This window comes from Perca flavescens, chromosome 14 (assembly GCF_004354835.1).
Source record: "Perca flavescens isolate YP-PL-M2 chromosome 14, PFLA_1.0, whole genome shotgun sequence".
Lineage (NCBI taxonomy): Eukaryota > Metazoa > Chordata > Actinopteri > Perciformes > Percidae > Perca > Perca flavescens.
In genome coordinates, this window is record NC_041344.1 from 11,509,335 (window position 1) to 11,530,127 (window position 20,793).

At 38.9% G+C, this 20,793-nt stretch overlaps 1 protein-coding gene across 4 annotated transcripts; it reads right to left on the reverse strand.

Annotated features, from left to right (window-relative positions):
- Positions 1–235: 235 nt before the first annotated feature.
- fhl3b (four and a half LIM domains 3b) lies at positions 236–19,381 on the reverse strand. 4 transcript variants are annotated; one of them, XM_028596913.1, is made up of 6 exons: positions 19,188–19,381; positions 6,495–6,694; positions 4,492–4,666; positions 3,399–3,568; positions 2,497–2,683; positions 236–896 (listed from the first exon to the last, which is right to left on the reverse strand). In XM_028596913.1, exons 1-6 carry the CDS (start codon positions 19,354–19,356, stop codon positions 745–747), a joined length of 1,053 nt encoding a protein of 350 aa, XP_028452714.1. In that variant the 5' UTR covers positions 19,357–19,381; the 3' UTR covers positions 236–744. The 4 variants fall into 4 exon arrangements, with proteins under 4 accessions (XP_028452714.1, XP_028452715.1, XP_028452718.1 ...); XM_028596914.1 differs by having other exon boundaries at positions 6,495–6,666; positions 19,188–19,270; XM_028596917.1 differs by lacking the exon at positions 19,188–19,381 and adding an exon at positions 16,089–16,370 and having other exon boundaries at positions 6,495–6,666.
- Between the last annotated feature and the right edge of the window lie 1,412 nt (positions 19,382–20,793).

Below are 20,793 nucleotides of genomic sequence, written 5' to 3' on the forward strand. Positions count from 1 at the left end.
AATCAATGAGACTATAAACACTCTTGTGTACAAAGAGCAACCTTTGAGGCATAATTTTAGACTAGTTTTGAACAATTTCTGAGTGTATTGTAAATAAAAAATAGGCACAACTGTGTGCAGCAGGGAACCAATGCTGTAGGCTAACTGACACCTACTGTGCATTATGAGATGTATTGTGCATGTGAATGTTCATATAGACTAATACGTCATTGATTAAATAATTCATACATCACCCTTCTGTTATATGACATTTATTGGTATTATTGCTTGTACGCCAGTAAAGTTTTTTTTTAAGCTGAAAAGAAAAGAAAATATATGTTTTACAACAATTCATTTTACAACATACAATTTACATAGAGCTAGTAGTGGGAGAAGAAGAAGGGCAGTTTTATAAATTGTAATTTTCTATAAAAAGAATAAATATGTTTGCCAAGCGTTGGTCATAACATTAAAATTTTGGTTCCGTCTAGCAGTCATGAAAAAAAGTGTTAAACAAGGTTTACATTTAGGTTTTAGTCTTTGATAGAAAAACAGATACATCTAGGACACTTTTAAAATGTATACAAACATTTCAACGTGCTAAAGGTTGACAAGAGTTTTGACTTGTATATATTGAGCTATCAGCTTTACACTGTGAGTGAATTAGTAATATTGCAGTGTTCATGTGAAAGGCTGAGATTTAGAAGTTTCTTTCTGCTAGTGTCAGCAGTGTTTGATATTTGCTGCAGGTATGGTTAGTGGCGGTCAGTCATCGTTGTTGCAGTCTGTACACAGAATCTTGTCGCGGTCGGGGAAGAAGCCGGAGCCGACCAGCGACACGGAGCAACGTGAACACTTAAAGCACGGCTGGTGCCACTGCCGGTCCTCGAAAGAAACGTACTTCCCATCTCCAAACCCTGAGAGACACAAATACAACACATGAGCAACTAATGAAGGAATGTTTTACTAATGGGTGAACATTTAATAACAGACTCAGCAGCATTGCGGAAACAACATAAATAAATTCAAGATAACATCAGCAGTTAGCAGAAACCTTAAGAAAGCACTGCCAGTTCTGTCAAACTGCTGGTATTTTAGTTTGTAGCTGTGGTTAAAAGCATTTAATTAACGTTCTCATTTTAACTCTGGCATGTAGACTTTCTTTGTAAATACTAGAGGTGAGATAAAGAGTTTGGACCTGATGAACCTGTATTGTCTTGTTTTAAATGTTGTTGTTCCTCTGTGTTCACTTGAAGCCACCATGGGAAGAGTTTTTATGTTTTATTTATTATATTAGTATAAGACAATCCTGGTGAAATCTGGTTCAGTTCTGTGGTTTGTTTTCAGGATGCTTGTCTAGACACAGTATCCTCAAAGCATCTTTAGAGCCTTAAAGTGAGATTCAGCTCATTGTTTAGCTGTCCGGCCTGCAACTTTATAGCTCTGGTTCAGAGGATGGATATCTGAACCGAGCCTGTCGGGACCCGACGGGCCGGGCCGGGTTTAGACAGATATTTAGAAATGTTCGGTCTCGGTCGCATCAGCGCTATAAGGCATTGAACATTTTTTATTTAAAAAAGCTTATTGTTGGTGCGCGCCTGTGTTAACGTGCGCTTGTTGCCCCATGTGCGCTCATCTGTTGACATTTCCGAATGCCTTCCTACAAACGTACATGTGTCATTAGTATGAGAAAAAAAATGAGATTTTAACTGTGTCGGGCTCGGACATAAATATCTTAATGCCTGTCGGGCTCGGGCCGGGCTCGGACAGAAAAATGCGGCCCGATCCACATTCTACTCTGGTTCTCTCATAGTGTCGTTTTCGGCTGCAGCAGACAGCTGTTTTCAGTGAAAAGATCTAAAACCCCACTGTAAACTACGTGCTCAGCACCACACCGCAGACAGACACAGCTAACGATGAGCTGGTGAACATAGTGGAGCAGTTAGCAGCTAAAGAGACAGATATTTCCCTCAGGAGTTGGTGGAGACCGAATACAGAGTTACAAGAGAGTTAATAATAATGGACTCATCAGGTGGACCGAAACACGACTCAATCTGAACAATAATGTGGCAGAACAAAATCACTTATTGCAGGTTTAAAGTTAATGAATTCAAAGTTTTTGGTACTATTTATGGTCAGTATTTTATCAGCAATAGCCATTCACTTTATTTACATTGTTTAATTACCTCTCTGAAGTATAGTAGCTTTAATTGTTAGTGTCAGGCTCCGCCCGAGTGGAATTCAAATTTATATCGGCCTCCCTGCTCACTGTTCACTGTTCGCTCGCCTAACCAATTATCAAAACTGTATAAAGTCCTGCTTTTTTTGTTCGCTCTAGCTAAGTCCTGACTCACCTTACTGCCTATACCTGTTTGTTGAAGATAATTGTTTTGACATGTTATCGATAGACAGACAGGAATCACAAGGAGAACATGGGAGACAACCCCAGACAGAATTGAACCTGTTGTGTTAACCAACAGACAACAACAACTCGGTGGTCCTGTACTCTCCACCGACCTGTGATGGCCGTGTTGCAGCCGGCACACTTTTTGGCATACAGGCTGCTGAAACACTTGACGCAGTACGGACTTTCCCCCTGCGAGGTGAAGGGTTGGCCAGCCAGCGGAGCTTTGCAGCCCGTGCAGAGAAAACACTCTTTGTGCCACACCTCGTCCTTGTAGGTCACCCCACCTTTAGTCAGAGCCTGCAGGACACAAACACAAACTATCAGTAAAATGTGACAATTTAATATTTTTGTGATACCTGGCAGCATTATGCTACAAAGCTGTTACTGCTGTGATGTCTCTGTCGGTGGTATTCTAATAACTGCTCATGCTCACTACTGTTTGTATATTTTACCCAGTGTTTATCCTACAATCTGACACCTGGATGTTTAAAACAACATGCTTCATTTTTTATAAATATTAATTTTATATTAGTCAGTATAAAACCTTTAAGGCATACCCTGATGTATTGTGGTACATTGTTCATATTGTAAAAGAGCTCACAAACCCTTCAAGTTTAAAAAGAAAAGAAAATGATCATCATATCTAATTTATTACATCTGATCAATGTGTCTGTCATCTGATGATCACATTAATCTGTGTTGTTTTATCCTCCTGCATTCAGTGAAACAGTGATGGATGGATTTGTTTTCTACTATGAATTACACCACTGTCACTTTACCATTTTGTCTCCATTCTGTTGTATAGTTTCTATTTTTATCCTTTTCTTATTCAAGTTTATGTAGCCTACCTCTTTTATTTATTTGTGTTACTTTCTATACATATCTGTATTTATTTCTGTCCTTGTTCTGTTGCAACAACCAAATTTACTCGCTATGAATCAATAAAAGTTTATCTTATCTTAAATAATGAATTGGAAAAGTTCTCGACAAATCGATCAAGATCCTGGTTCACCTTTTTGCAGTGGCTGCACTGAGGAGCAACCCTGCCCTCGTAGCACGGCACACAGTAGTAGTTGTTGTTGTCTGGGATGAAGGCCTCAGCACCGATGGGCTTCTCACAGCCGTGACACATAAAACAGTCCTCATGCCACGTGGAGCCACCGTACTCCAACAGCCTTGATCCTGTCAAGGGTAAAAGAAAAGGAGCAGATGACGATTGAAATTGAGATGTTTGTGAATGTTTGTTGATATCTTCCCTGACATTTATGGAGCGTCACTTGCATTCCTTTGATCTCTGCTCAACTTTGAGCTGGAATGAAATGTGATAGCATCTACACAGTGAAGACAAAAAGAGATGATTCATTGTGACGGCTAAACCTGTTCTTACACAGCTCTCCTGCACTGTACAATTACTTCAGCTTATCTTGCATCAAAACAATCTCGCAAGCTGTAACAAAGCAATGATCTAGCTGGCGTCTTAACACTGCTTTTTATTTTACAGTTTTAACCATTTCATGTGGTCTGTTTGTCCACTCCCATAAGAAACACATGCTTCACTGCAGATGTTTATAAAAGTTAGGAGCCAGTCATGCCTCTGAGTTAACTTTAATCACTGGCCTTGTTTTATGACTTTTGGGACCTGAACTGCAGCCCGAAGGCATGACGGTGTTTGGAACTTGAACTTGGCTGCACTTTAAGAAAATAGGGGAGAGGGCAGCAGCTTTTAAAGGCATTCAAGGCTGAGCTGAAATTGAAGAAAATTACTGCTGAGTTCAGAAAAGAACTGGTGAGTTATGCTATCCCACACTACCCACAGGCCCGGGTAATTTTCAGTCATCCGACACCACTGCTGCATTCGTGTCGTCACAGCGAGCTGAAAAACCCTGCTGGGAGATTTTTTCAGCAGAGCATGAAACAATCATGCTGTCACATCTAAGCTGTCACACCCTGGATAACAAAAACTCATTAGCCTCTTTTTCCCTGTCAAGACTGAGTATGAACTTCTTGACTTTTTAAGCGATTACTCAAGGATCTGTCCCTAAGAAGGTTTGTGAACTTGGTGTTGGAGGAATAAAAGTAATGCAACCAGTCTTTATCATCACTACCTGGCATGACTATCTTGTCGCAGGACACACACTTGGAGGAGTACTCGTTGCAGTAGCAGTCGCTGCACACCAGGGCATCCTCCTGGCTGGTGAAGGGCTCATCGGCCAGAGAGCGGTCGCAGTGGAAACAGCGGAAACATTGCGCGTGGTAATGTCTGTTCTCATAGAAGAGCTCCTAGAGGAAGAAGAGACTCAAACTGAGCGTTAAGCAACTAGTAAAACCAGACAGGCTTAAAATGGCCTTATAATAAAAACTTAAAATGTCAAAGGTTATAAATAAAAGGCTTAAAAAAAAGTTTAATTCATAAGTGGTAAAACACATCCTTGCTCAATCAAATACACTCAGAGGTTTTTCCATTACTGCATTAGTTGTACTGGTATGACCAGTAGTTAATGGTGGCTAATGTTAGCAAATGGACACTGTAGTTTATTTTGAGGAAATCCCACCTACACCATACTGCTACCGAAAATTCTCACCAAGTGTATTAATTTGCACCCGAAAATAATCCCTCCAAAAACTACAGTGCCCAGCTGTTTGAAGGTATCCCTTAGCATACAAAAATGAAAGAACAGTTAATGATGACTTATTTCTAAAGGTTTATTATAGGCTATTATAGGCTTCTTATAGGATTTGTTGCTTCATCATTTAACAGTAAATGATATGGGAACTTAAGATATTTACCGTAAACTTTAAGTTAATAAAAACACTTGATATGTTATTGGTATAATAATATTTATATAAGTTTCCTTCTTTTCACGACACCCCACCACTTATTGTGTCCTCCAAACACAAGAGGAGTTAACAGAAGGGAGAAGTTTTTGTACATTCCCTTTTCTTCATCGTTATTTTCTTTAAAAAAATCTTTATAACCCACTTTTTTTCTGTTAACAGCTGCTTGGGTTCCAGTTCATCTGCAGTTCAGGCGAGCTCTGTGATAAATGGCCCCAACAGTGGGTGAAAAACTTGTTTTTGAGGCGTAAAAAGAAACAACTAAAGCAGTGGGACGAAGAAGCATAAAGGATGAATGTTGTTATGTCTTTTGCGGAGGAGGGATGGCCAAAGCAAGCAGGAGCGTAATTTACTGCAAGTCCCTCACAGAGAGTCCGTAATTCACAGGACACTGATGGCCTCATGGCGTCTGTGGGTGTTTCCGTTTTTTAATTTTCACGAACTAAGGCTTTATGGAACTTAAAGGGGATTACAGAGAGTTTGGTGTTGGGAAGGAGAGATATGTTTTTCAGGAACACCAGCTGGTTTGTTAAAGCAGTTAGAAAATGTATCATAATGCAGTCAGACATGTACAATTTCAGTGGTGGATGAAGTACTCAGCTTATTAAAGTAAAAGTAACAATACTACAATGTAAAAATACTCATACATGTACAGTAAGAAGCGTTTTAATGTTGTATCTGGTTTAGTTAATTTGAACTCTTTTATATACTCTTGGGTAGTTGTATGTAAAGCAATACATCATATTTATGATAGAGCTGAAACAATTACTTGATTGATTACTTGCAACTATTTTGACAGTTGATTAATTGTAATTTTTCAATGAAATGCCAACTCTTGTCTGGTTTCAGTTTAGGATTTGCTTTGGTTTTTTTTAATCATTATAAACTGACTATCTTTAGGTTTTGGACTGTTGGTCAGACAAAAGAAGAATTTTGGACTCTGGGAAACTTTAATAGCCATTTTTCACTATTTTAGAGGTTTAATAAACCAAATGATTAATTGATTAATTAAAATTAAGAAGATGAATATCAGATTAATCAACAAGGAAGAAAATTGTTAGTTGCAACTCTAATTTATAAAAGCTTCTCATCTTTTGCATGTAAAGTCTTAATCTGTACGGTAACCATAGCTTTCAAATAAAAGTAGTGTAAAAAGTACAATATTTCTCTCTGAAATGCATATAAGTATAAAGTAGAAGCAAAAAAATTAAAATACTTTAAGATTGAGTAAATGTACTTAGATATTTTCCAACTCTGTACATGTAGAGCTTACCTTGGCATTATGGCCAATGATTTCTTTACATTCCTGGCAGGTGTTGGCGTATAGGCGGTCGTAACAGGGGATGCAGTGAGGGTTGTCCTCCACCTGGATGTATTTGCGTCCGCACAGGGACTCGTTACAGTTTTTGCAGTTGAACTGGTCACTCATGATGTCTTTCTTCTGGCTGAGAGAATTCACAGACACAGCATTCACTATCAGCGAGAAGCGCAGAAAGGAGGAGGAAGACAAGTGAGATTAGTAAGACAGAGAGAGAAAGTAGAGAAAAGGGAGGCAGACAGTGTTTGGTTATACAGCTTGGAACTTAAGACCAACAGGAGAGACAAAAAATTGTAGTAAAATAATTAACATTTTAAAGTGCCATAGAGCACCCAAAGACGCTTTGTACAACGGGTAAAAAAGATCCTAGATACTGTATCTAAAAACACACTAAAGGCACAGGGTTGTACAGGAAATTAAATCAATAAAAAATGATATTGCGGTATTCTAAATATACAGTATGAAATTATGGATCAAAGTTTCAGCATCCCTCTCTGTTTCAGAAAAAGAGAGGGATGGGTGATGTTTGAAGTGGAAAACTGTTGTTTAAGTGATTGGATTTGCATGGTGTTTGAAAGAGAGGCTGCTGTTGAAAATGACTCCAAAGTTGCAAATGTGTGGGGAGGGAGAAAATGGAGTTATCGATGGGGAGTCAGGAGTTGTTAGTGGAAGACAAAGAGGAGCATTTATGACAATAAACTGTACAGGACCAAACATTGAACCCTGTGGGACGCCTTGGGAGCAATAATTGGTGGTGGAGGAGGTGGAGGATTTAGGATTTTGGATATTTGTTTATTGATATTTCATAGTTGCACTTTTTATATTTGCACTTTTTTACTGCCTTGTACTGCAATAACAATTTGCCTCTGGTTAAGTAAATTTGAGCTCATCTTGAGGAAGAATGGTGTCAAAAGCAGCAGTGGGGTTGAGGAGGATGAAAATGTTGAGATGACCAGAGGGAGTCTGAGATGAGAAGAAGGAGGTTGTTGGTGATAAAGTTGTGAATCCTATTTAGATTAACCTTCAACATCCAAGAACTGGAAATGGTTTAATGAAAGACATCCTGATGCAGTTAGAAGTTAAATATTGTTCAAAGTTTTCCACATCCAGAAATAATTTCCTGCAAGCAGCGGCTGAATGAACACTTTAACTCAGAGTTGATTAATTATAAATCAGTCCTGCAATGATATAACCGCTTCTCCTGTTTCATCATAACTCACTAATATAATGTCTGCCTCTCCCTACCTCTCATTTTTGTACAAACCCCCTGTGGCGGTTTGGCATTGAGAGACAGAATAACTAAACAATATTAATTGTTGGGAGTAGAAATGAAACTCCGTACTCTATTTCAAAGGCTCTCTCAAGGGCTTTTTCTTCTTTGTTTGGCCTGCGTTTGAAGGGGAATCTATTCGTTTATTCCTTTTGTCCACAACTTTCGGTTGTTATCAGTCACAAAATAAATTTGTAATGCCATTAAGATGTTTTATTAGCAAAACTAATTATTATGATCTTGACAATGTAGGATACTGTATTCTGTGACAGTTGTGAACATTTCATAATGATGATTACTAGGGCTTCTCCCAAAGTCACCTCAACATTTCACCCCAATCACTTTACATAAAGCACTTTACAGATATGCTTTGATACAGATTTAGGATAAATGTGAATTAAAGGAGGAGATGATTTTTGTTGTTTTTGCTGAAGATGTTTTGGTCCGTCAGGAGTTTAATTGCAAGCCACGCGTCAGCAAGCAAAAAAAAAGAATGAGAAAACAACAGGTTCCAAAATACTCAGCAAGCATGGTTTTATCACAAGTTGTAGGTCAAAAGATGTTGATGTTTCAAAGTTGAGTTACATTAATAGAGTTTGTTTATAGTGACTATATTTCAAAGTGTATAGTTACACCCTGCTTCACACTGAAATATAGTCATTGTAATGCGGTTGAAACCTAGACTTCTAAAAAACTGTCAAACGTTTTAAAGTCTTAACCTGGATGTCTGGACGACAGCTGGTAAAATGTAATGACTTGTCTGGAGCCAATTAAAAACAACATGATGTATCTTAAGAGTCAGTTTACCTTGAGAAGAAGCCTCCTTACTTAATTTAAATAAATTAGTTGATTGAGAGCTCGTGGAGCAGAGGAAAGACAGATGGAAATAAGGCTGGGCACATTGACAATAACATCATCCTACCATTATTACTGAACACAGTGAGGCATTAGCAGGGTAGTGACCCCATGTTCTGCAGCAGCAAAGGGAAATGAGCGAGGAAATGAAGTGTGGGAGGTTAAAATACCCTCCTGTGGAACAGTTAAGACAGGGCAGGCATGGCTCAGATATATATACATACAGTGTGGATGAAGATTATGGATAAGGAGAGTTCTCTAGAGTTTAGGTATATGTTCATGCTCAGGATCACAATTTTTGGAACATTTACAAAGCCAGACACTTAAATATTTCACTTGGAAACCGTAATTGTTTATAATTTATTTTGGTCACAGAGTGGCTTTGACATGTTTTTATGTCAGAAAGGGGAGGTGGGTTCAACAAAGTGCAGTCAAGAAACCGTGTGGCTTTGAAATCTCCCTGAGGGATCGAGGAATGAGCCAAGACCCCCCCCCCCTCCGTCTGGTAGACGTCACCAGCTCGGTCTAAACGATGAGAGCCAGAGCTCGGTACAAACTAATGAAGGCCACTTGTTTTCTCAGAAACACATTTTTTTGTGGTTTTGTTTTAAGCTGCTTAGAATTAAACGTCAGTCATGATTTCCCGCTCCACACATTTACAGGTACCGCGCTTTATACTCTGCATCCTCAAAGTATTTGCATCTGGTCTGCTAAAGGATTCTTTGTGAAAGTACAGTTTACATTCCTCATGTCTGACTGCTATCAAACATTTTGTTTCTAATAACCCTTGATGCAGCAATTTCAGATAAACAAAAAAAAAAGATAAACACAGTCTGCTCTTGGTCATGTTCTAAAGCTGATGCCAGAAGCAGAAACTCCCTCTTCTCCACAGCTCGTTTGGAGACTTTGTCTCTCAATTCCATGTTAGCACATCACTGAGGACATCCCTCGTGCATCCCTCCCTGCAGATAACAGCACTGCTTCCTCTTACAGGGCATCAAGCTGGGTCAACAAAACAAGGAGGACGACCAAACTGAGAGAAAACATCACATCCTATGTCTGTTTTCTGTCAGATTGCTGTCTGGATGGGGAAATTCAACAGCCCAACTTCCCTCCTAAAATGTCTAAAGAGGTTTGGGTTTCTATTCTTGTCCATCCATGTCTACGATGAATGCAGTGATAGAACAATGGTTTTCCTTCCGGACATAGTTTTCCCAGTTTTGAGCTTTATGTTTCTCTTCCTGAGCCACAACATCTGCGAACACATTCTGTGGTCTCCAGCTGTTGTCTGTCATCTCTTCAGGCATCCAATAGGGACAGAGCAGAGTCTAATTAACAATCCATCATTGTTGAAAACAATATTTTATGGCTCCTGTTCCTATAGGACAGTCCATTATAACTTTATAGTCAGCTATAAAAAATATGGTGAGACTCATACTGTAGAAACAGCCAAGTGAGAGATAGAGCATTAGCTTAGCTTAGTATACAGACTGAAAGCTCTGCCCAAAGTCTAGAAAAATGCCTAACGCCTAAAGCATTTTTGTTGTTGTTTGGTATACCTTGTTTGTTTAATCAATACACAAACAGACATATATTGTCTACATTTCTGTTTGTGAACAGATTAAACAAACTAGATATTTAAAATTAATGAGTTTAGGAGGTGCTGGTAGGTGGATTTTGTTACCTTTGGACAGCGCCAGGCTAGTTGTTTCCCTATGTTTCTAGTCTTTATGCTAAGCTAAGCTTATCACCTCCTGCCTCAGCTTCAAACATGAGAGTGGTTTTAATGGTATTGTCTAACTCTTAGCAACAAAGCATATAGACATACTTTCAAAACGTCATACTACTTCTTTTTTTGAATTAAAAATGTTCCCGAAGTAACAATACTAGCCATTTTGAGCAACCAAATATTTTGACTTGACTTGAATTTTTAGATCCAAATAAAAAATTTGAGCAATTTCAATGTAGTTTTGGAATACTGGACACTTGATTTTTCTATCTGAATTGGTGAAGGTTTTGAAATTGACTAGTGAAATTTTTAAAGAGGGTAACTGAGACCACATGAAGTCAGATAGATTTTTAGAGTAAATGTGTTAGTGCTATGAATTCAATGGGATTTAAACTTCTAAATTAGGTTTTCAGTAGCGCTAAGATTAAAATATTATTACACATTATTTGCTTTGATGCATCTTGTTAAAGGTCACAACTGACTGCAAATGAGAGAACCTGTTCATCTTCACATCATCCGGACTGTCTGACATAATGAAACACTGACTCACATGTAGTCGGCACCTTGTTTAGGAGGTGTGCACTTTACACCACAGGTGTCCTCTTGAAACACACCCAAGAATACTTGTCGCCCCTGTTCTCCTCACAAGACATTAAACCAAACACTCATCCATCCTGTCTAAGTACTCTCTTTACGGTAGCACGGCTGCTGAAACTATTTAAGCCTACATTTCACCTTGTGAGTGGACACATTGCATTCTTCTACTGATAAACTGTCTGTCCAAGTAAAAGATTTACAGGAGTCACTTGGCTCTGAGCACTTTGTAGTGGCAGCCAAATGGCAACTGTCTCCCAGGATCAGAATTCCTGTCTCATGTCCCTTCATGGTTTGCTGCTGTTGTTTTACTCCCCAACGACCTGGACAGTTTCTTACGACCGGAGCCAGATACTGCAGCGTCTAGGTGTTAGTGTTTATTTTCCCCAGTAGAGGAATTTAGACTTTATGTCTGAGCTTTACAAACCAGATTCCATGATGAAAACCACAGTCACACATCATAAAATCTAGTGGAACAAAATATGTAGGTAAGTGTTAAATCTGTCTGAGACACAAAATACTAATTCATGCATTATAAAACAGCCTCAGTGCCTTTTTTGGAGGGATTGCATTCCCTGTACATCCTGACCCTCATGTCTGTTTAACAGACATTTTTCATATATTATTGAGGTATTTGGTCATACAGTGAAAGTATTCACACCCCTTTACTTTTTAAACTTTTTGTTCTGTTGCATGCTAAAATCGTTATTAGTAATAGTCATTTTATTAGTGTTATTATTGTTTGTTTTTTATTGTGATGTAACTGCATCTTTGCAGGCATGTTGCCAATGGTTTGTTGAAATTTCTGTAGTTCTTTTGACAGATATCATCGCATTGTCAAAAATTCTCACTATCTCTGATTTGGAAATATCACTCTGAGGCTGATGTTTTTCCGATTTGGTTGCTCGTAATGATAAGCACAGACTTACAAGGCTGCTAGAGAGACTGTATACTTAACTCACAATCACTGCTTTCTCTTTTGCTGAAACACTAATTCAATAACCCAAACTGTGTGTGCATTGAGTTAAAACAGGAAAGCGTGTAACAAAGTTGGCTTTTAATTACCACTCCACTTTTACGGTTTATTCCCCCTGAAATGGATTAGGGTACTTGAACGGCCTCTGAAGCTCAGAACAGTCCTCATATTGTGCGACTCCCTGGGTTGCATAACCTGGATTTGAGCAGGTGAATGAGAATATTGACAGCGGCACAAAACTGTGTAGAAATTGCCAACAACAGAGTGGAGCCCTGCGGCATTGGAGGGAAATTGACACCCTCATGGTTGCAGCTATAAACTGTTACATAAAATAGAAGAAATAAAAAACAAGGCTGGTCTCTTATGGCTGTCAGATGACTGCACTCCCTTTCATCCCCAGTACAAAGACGCTCAATGTGGTGCGGCTTCCTGCAGATCACAAGGCTAATTTCAGCTGCACGCACACAAATCAACATGAACACACATTGTACATGTTCTTGTTGCTGATTAAAGTTCTCATCACAATGAATTACTTCTTCTTGCTGTTTTAAACAATGACGATATTCTGAGATACTGATTTGGCAGATGTGTAACATTATTTTTTGTTTACTTGAACATAATAATCGCCTCCTTAAAAGGTTAAAGTAGTAATTTCCCCACACAAATCAACATGAACACCAATGTGCATTTTGTTGTCTGTGTTAAAAGTTTGTCAGGGTTAATTGCTCACTGAACACTAAGATACAGTGTTGGCAGATCTGATAAATTATTCTGGTTATCTGAATGTGAAAAACAGCATCTTTTCAAAAGAATCTATTCTTTCACAAAAACCCTAATAGGCAGCTTTATTTATTTATTTCATAATATGATCAGTATCACTGGGTATTAATGACACATAACCTGTTTCATTTAGCCTATAACATCAGGGAATTAAGCTGGTTTTGTGTTGTGAGTCTCCAGCTGCAGTTTCACTTCTGCTGCTTTCAACAGACCTGACAAACAGATCTCAGTCAGACAAGTAAACAAGTCACCACCATGCAAATCACAGTGACCTGACACAACAGTTCCCAACTCTGGAGGTTAGGAAGCCCACCAGAGGCCGTGAGAGGATACTGACAAACAAAATAAGAAAACCCTATAGCTCTATAATTTCCTAATACTTTCTTTGGAAAGAAACATGTCATTTGGGTAGACATTCTGGCCAAAAAACAGAAAAAAACCTTAGAGTCAGAGTTCACTAGCAAATTTGGTTATTAGACACTGAGCTTTCAGCCACTTCTCAAACTCAGACCATGAGATGTGGTTAAAAGCTACAAGTAAAAGCTAAAAAAAACTTGTTTCCAAGGTAAGAGGGAACTTTCACACTCAATTTGATCTCCATATTTGTTGAATTGTATGCTTGCCTGAAGTTGAAATCCCCATTGTTGCTTGTTCAGCTGACAAGTAACTGTAATTGATTAATTGGAACACTAAGAGTCAACATCTGTGCTAACAGCTCTGTAAGGCTGTACATTGAGCTAAATCCTAACATACATAATTAACAAAAAACACAATGAACAGCTGAGGCTGATGGGAATGTCATTAGTTTGGCAGGTATTTGGTCATAAACCAAACTATAGGACACATTTTGACCTGTTAGTGGAGCAAGAGGAAAAAAGTCCAGGATCATTAAAATTCATCCTCTTGGGAACATCATATCAATTCATTCAATAGTTGTTGAGATATTTCAGTCTTAGTCTGGATCAACGGAAGTACATTTTCAGGATAAAGCCTGAGATCCTGAGCGTGGCTCACACACGGGATGATCTCCTGGATGTGTGTTGCCGTTCTCAAAATCCCTTCACTACGGGAAACAACAACAACATTCGAGCTAGCAGGCTACACGCTGAAAATTGGTTTTGGAAGAATATTTGAATGGTGCAATAAGGCAGGTCTGCTTGGTTCTTTTAGGGAATCTATCTAACTGAAACGTTTTGGGACCGATTGGCGGGATTGCTGCACACGGTGACACAATGGTAAGAACAAATTACGTTTAACCATGCATCCAGCTAATTTAAATCGCTCACGTTACATCGTGTTACCTGTGTTATATTGTGTGAACAGTGAACTTCATTTAATATTTTGTGTGGCGTTTTACTTTTGTGGGGTCCAAAGGTTTCACCAAAACAAGGTTCATTCTGAGGACATTTTGCAGAGCCACCGTTGCTGCGTGCGTCCAGGACTTAGTGCCGCCCAAGACGATTGTGATTGGTTTAAAGAAATGCAAACAACCCAGAGCCTTTTTTGTCCTATCCCAGAATGTATCTGAGGTGTAGCCAGACCTTACTCCACAGCGCTGTGGAAATGTGATACTAGGACCAAAGTTGGACTATTGGCTGGCATTACCAAGAGCTGAGTGTGGTTAAAAATATGTGTGAAACGTCTAGGCTAAATGTTTCTGTGAATGACGAAAGAATAAAAGCAGAAAGGCAGATTAAAGATAGTAATCAAGTGCGGTTGTGAAGTCTCTTAAAATAAAGTACTTTTAGTGAAGTTACTTTTGGCAGCGTAGTTGTTTCACTTGGATTATACTTGCAGGCGACCGGGGACCGATGCAAATAAACAGTCGGCCTGATCTTAAAAATACCGACAACTACCATCCAAAACAAATAGGCAAGTAAACATATTTTCCCATCAGCTGCCAGCTGGAATAGGACAGGTCAGGTCCTGGGTGTTAATGGTAACAGATGTTTGTTTTGTGAGAGACTGGGTCTGCTCCAGGGCCGAAGTGGGACTCATTTTCAGCCCTGGAGTTTCATGCCAGCCCACTTTACTTTAAAACTGACTATATTAAAATAATGTAATTAAAACCTTAGTATATAAGGTCCAGTGTATTTTTTGTAAAATATAATTTCCAATTCAGTGCAAATACAGTAAAGTGTTGCTTCACGATGTAGATTTATTAGAAAAGACTATTATTCTTTAGAACACAATGTAAGGTTCAACAATATCAGAATTCAGTTTTTCTTTGCAAATAAGTGTTCAGAAATATCCAAACCTTGACATTGAACAAAAGAATGAATCAAAATATAAAATAAAAAGGAATAAAGAATGAAATGAAATGTATTGCACTTTGAATAATGTTTCATATAACTTTATATTCCCTTTCAGTCCTGGGCTTTGTATATTTACTATTCTTATATCAATGATGCTTGGTACTGTCTCTTCATTGTCAGTGTTAGCAGCAAACTGGACTAGCTAGTGGCTGCTGCTGTGGAGCTACAAGAAAAAGTTTGATTCACAAACGAACGCAGGTTTTCAGGCAACGTTGTCTTATGTTTTGTACAATGTTGAGTTAAATAAAGTTGTAACATTGTTGATTTTAATAACTATGTATGTTTTATGTTTTAAGTAATAAATTGTATGCTGTAACCGGGTTATGAAAATAAGAATGAATGTATATGAATGTAAAGAATAGGTTCAGACTGATCTGGTTATCACAATCACCACCTTTTGTCTCTGTAAACAATAGGTAAAGACAGACCCTTTTCCTCCCCCTCTCTTCCTGTCTTTGGTTAAATTGATTAGGTTAAAACCAACTATTAACATATGAAGAGGTACGTCTCTTTAGGTCTCCAACCTCCTGGTGCCAAGTCTGGGTTAGAACAAATGAAATGCAAACTCTGTAAACTTGAATATAATCAACACTTCCATGATAAACAACTTTAGTCTGTGACTTGAAATTCAGAGTGTGTCCTTATCCTGAGAGACAGGAATAAATGTGGGAGCAGGGGAAAGATTCGAGACTGTTTTGATGTGACTCCAAAAGGAGATGCATGGATTCAGTCCGCTGTCAGCTGCGGTGTAACATTTGTTTTGTCATGTCACGGGACTGCGAACTGTGATCCGAATGGGGAAGCATGTTTACAGTCCGCTGTTTACAGTGTATATGTTTTGTCTTGTCGTTTTCATGTAGTTTCATTAAACCTTTTGCTTAACTTTCAATTCGACCCCAGCCTCTCCTCCTTCCTCCAGAAATCAAAACGAACACGTCTTTTAGATAATTTCTTAACAACAACCGCTAACATCTTGCACTGCTCCTAACCATAACCTTAATTTTACAGCTAATGCTCCTAACTAGCTTACCCGTCTCATCGTCTTCATTTGGCGTTTCACTGTCGCTGGTTTTAATGAAAAAGTTGCTCAGTTTAGCACATTTGGCCACGTCCCTTTCTAGAGCTTTCCTTTATAAATTGTCGACTTTTCAGCGCATTTTTTTTTGCGCTTTCTATCATCTGTTTTTATAGCTTCTTTTTGCTCGCGGTCGCATCCTCCAACAAGCACCACTGACTGAAGTTTACGAGGTGACGGTTGGTTTTTGTTTTTTGCAATGTGTCGTAAATATGTCATCATTAACCAAGCTGCCGCCGCACTCTGAGAGTGGGCTGCATGAATGTAGAGAACGGTGGGCTGCAAGGAAAAATCGCCGTTTTGAAAGGGAAAATGTGTCACCTTTTTCAGCCCTTCTGAGTTTGCAGGTATGTTTTACACCTGCAGAAAATACAGACATATTTAGGGTTTCTGGTAACTGCATTTTTGGACTCTGGCTGTACATTTCCCCTTGCTTTCAGTCTTTATGCTAAGCTAATCGTCTGCTGGCTCCAGCTTCGTTTAGCTATTTCTTGGAAATCTTTCTGGCCGAGAAATAGTTCTTCACATAGACCCCCTGAAACGACAAACTGTCTTTTTACACTTCAGTTTTTGTACTTATAAAAAAGAAGATTATGTTGATTAGTGAGCTTTATTGGTGCTGCCTTTGGACAGTGCCAGGCTAGTTTCGCATTGCCAGACCTTCCTCCGCAGCGCTGAATCGTGCTCTGGTTTATTGGCATTTATGGTCTTTAAACCAATCATTGTCTTGGGCGGCGCTAAGCGCAGAACGGAGCCCTGATGCCGCTGCAAAATAGCCTCAGGAAGGAACTTGTTTTGGTGGAACATGTGTGTAAGTTGTTTTAGTCGTGCAACAGAAAACTCAGATGGAACATATCTAGCTAGCTGTCTCGATTTACCCTGCAGAGATCTGAGGAGCAGTTAACCATAGTTACAACACAAAGAAAGCGGAAGGTAGCGGACATCCAGCCGAAAAAAAAGGACATCCGTCGGAATTTCCTGCCCTGACCTGCCTTTCAATAGCATTTATTGGCCAGGCGTCCATGCTTACGCAAGGTAACGTAACCCCATTTGTTCAGGTCCTATCCCCTGACCAATCGTCTATCCTAACCTTAATCCCTCGAGGTCAAATGCCTAACGCCAACAAATAGAGATGCTTCGTAGGGCGGTTCTTGGCGTGGCCGTAGTAGGATTCATAAATTTGCATCCCGGAATTGTGGAACGTTGTGGATATAGAACCGAGCCAGGCTAGATGTTTCCCCCTGTTTACAGTCTTTATGCTAAGCTAAGCTAACCGACTGCTTGCTGTAGCCTCATATTGATTGTACAGACATTAGAGTGGTATAAATCTTCCCATCGCTCTCAGCAAGAAAGCAAATCAATGCATTTCTCAAAACATCAAACTACAACTATAAAACGTATCCCAGGCTGTGCTGCAGAAATGGCAAATGGAAAAGACAGCCATGTGAGTGAGATTGACTCACAATGTGACTCTGTCTGATATTTATGACCCTCAGTCGCTCGCACAATCCCAAAAAATCCTTTTTTTTGTTTGTTTTATTTTGTGTCTGGCTCGTCTCCAGTGATTGGACACATGCAGTCACAACCTTCGCCCAATGCAAGAATCTCAGAAGAATGTGAGTGTGGTCCAAACGTGGCAAAGTCTTGTGGTTTGAGAAGAAGAAGAAGAAGAAAAGCAAACAAGAAAAGCATTTTTCTTCCGCCCTCTGTTTTCTAAAAAAAGACAAAAGTCAGGAATTCCCCCCCCCACACACACACACACACACACACACACACACACACACACACACACACACACACACACACACACACTCACACAAACACAAAAAACATTTACATTCAACCACAGCTGCATTGTTTTGAATGAATGTATTAATTTCACCCAAATGGATTGGAACATGATGGTGGTATGTATGGGGATGGTGTGCGGTGATGGAAACTATGAGCGTAGCCAGAGGAGGAGGTGTAGGGGGTGCTGAGTCTCCAGAAGAAAATTTGTAATCTGAAGGAAAGATGACATCACTCTAACTCAACACGACTGAATGCCTTGTTAACATGCTTCGAAAAAAAAACCTGATTGTATGACATATTAAACTTTCATTATCAAGATATGAAGCCTTCCTATTTTGTGTGTCTGAGCCCTTTCACAAAACATTAAAGCAAGTGATTGTTTCCTCAAAGCTCTCTTTGTTCTTCTTCTCATGAATTCTACTTAAAAAAACGGGGGCCGCAGCACTTATCCACAGTATCAGTTACTCACTTTGGCCCCCGCTCAGGCCCCCAACCCCCAATAACATCCACTATTTCCTCACTCTAAAGAAAGAACATCCTTTCTGGTCCATCCTGGAGGTGCAGGGATCAAATATTTGGCTTGGAAATCTGCAGGTTTTGCATACTTTCAATAAAGCATACTACTTTCTAATAAGACACTATTATACTGTTTTTATGGTTAATACAAATTTTGCTAAAGCATTGTACATCAATTATAAGTCCAATTTTGGGCTGCCAGGTTGTGAAAACCCACTGGCAGGTGTTTATCCTTTTGATTTGGTAATGAGTTATACATGTTGGTAATATTAGCCTATAATAAATGCTTGAGATTCTTAGTTTTTAATAAGTAATCAAGTCTGCAGTTAGAAATGTTATAAACGTATTATTACATTGATTCTAAGCCAGAGTCTCTGCAGCACTTTCTAAAAATAAGTAACCAGTCAAAGGGAGTTTTCAAAACCAAAGTTAATCTCAGTAATTGCATTTAACTGATCTATAAAGGTTTTAAATTATTTACACCTTTTAAAAAGGAAGCCTCATTAGAGAGTGGTGCCGTACATTTTAAATCCTCCATGTGTTAAAACCAGTAAAAATGTGGAAAATATATTCAAAATGAATGCACCGTTTTGACAGGTGAGGATGTGTGCACGGGTCAGACATCAACGGGAGATTAACCTATACCAATGCAAACTCACCTTAACACACTTTAAATTCACTTATCATCTACTGTTTCACATTACAAAGCTATGAGCCTACCTATAAATCGTCTAAATGTAAACGTACCTCTCGTTGCGCACCAGCAGCCTCTGGAGATGATCACAGGAGTCTCTGCAGGATCTGAGCAGTATGTGCGCTCGTGCTGCTCTGGTGTATGAAATGACAGATAAGATGACAAATTCTCCGTCAAACTCCTGCGAGCAGCAAACTGACGGATTTCCACTGACTGGAGCATCTGGTGCGTAAAAACCAAACCATTCCCTCAAACACCGCCCCTTTCCCCCTCTGTCTGTCTTTCCACTCCCTCTGTCTTTCTGTCACCTTGTGTGGAATTCAACCTGAAAGAAGGTAGACTCACTGTGTTTTCTAGATGTAATTTAATATTTTAAATACATAGAAGACTTTTGGCTTCCACGCTACAGCTTTAAACCCCACCACTTTATTATTTTAGAAATCCCTATAATAATCTAGGAGCTATTTAATCTATATGCATTTTAATCTCACATGATATCAAAATGAAAGACATTTGGGACTTTAATTGTCCCGTAATTAGTAGCCTACACAAGACGTGTTGCTGATATTTAGGCTACAGCATTGCATATTTTAAATAAATACATACTTCACATTTCATGTCTGCTTTCAGCTATACTGTAATGTGTAATAGTTAGAAACAATGTATTCATATACTGCTTATAAAGGCTAAACAGTGGGTTGAAATACATTTTTACCATATGGTTTCATTTCTCTGCACAGTTTCCATCCATCACACATGATGAGGATGCTGAGCTGCAGCCTTATACCCTCCACGCTTTCTGTATTGTCTTTCACTCTCAAATCTAATGTTTCTTCTTGGCTACATGACATTTTCTGAGGTCAAGAGCAAACTGCAGGGTCTTGGGAAAAGAGAAATCAAGATATCATTTCCCCACTCATTGACCTCCATTTTCCACAGTGGTGAGCTGGAGGTCTGGGGACGATTAGAGGCTTCAGCTGAGGCTCCATCCTGCCACTACTTATTAAGTCAGGATGCGCACTACATGTGTGTATGAAGTGATGAAGGCTTTCCATTCGTGCGTGTGGCTTTTCTAAGCTTATTTGCAGGATCTGTTGATGGGCTGTCAGAGCTCAGAGTTCATGGTGGAGGATTTGTTAAAATTATTAACTTAGTTTTAGTTTGAATTATTGCTCAAGCACGAGTGAGGGTCAAATCTTCTACATTATCTAAATATTTACATGTATTTGTGCTGCCACCTGCTGTTTAAACATGTTAGTTACAACAGTTCAACTGTGGGTGAATGCACGTTGTTAGATTGAAAGAATAGCGTTTATTATCACAATCTTTAACAAAATAAGTGGGGTGAATATTGTTTGTCTCTGTCCATATCATGAAAGCCCACACTGCCACTTGGGGGAAAAAAAAATCATCACTTAAATTTTTTTATTATTGTTTTGTCATAATTATAAGACAATAATTAGGATTAGGTAAAGCCTCAATATTTGGACTTACAATCTCAAAATGATGATAGCTGCTCATAGCTTATGGATATTATAAAAGTAGTAGGAGAGGAAACTTCATAATGTCAAAATTTAGATGGTGGATATTTATTAATATTTTTATCAAGTAGTTAGTTATTGTATCTCAATGATGAAATATGAGAAAGAATTTCATAAC

Excerpts from the sequence above, each read along its gene's own strand:
- fhl3b (XM_028596913.1), bottom strand. The coding sequence starts at position 19,356 with ATGCTCCAGTCAGTGGAAATCCGTCAGTTTGCTGCTCGCAGGAGTTTG. Across the intron at positions 6,695-19,187 it reads CTGCTGGTGCGCAACGAGAG|TGAATGCTGTGTCTGTGAAT; the intron begins GTACGTTTACAT and ends TCTCGCTGATAG. Across the intron at positions 2,684-3,398 it reads AGTGCAGCCACTGCAAAAAG|GCTCTGACTAAAGGTGGGGT; the intron begins GTGAACCAGGAT and ends TGTGTCCTGCAG.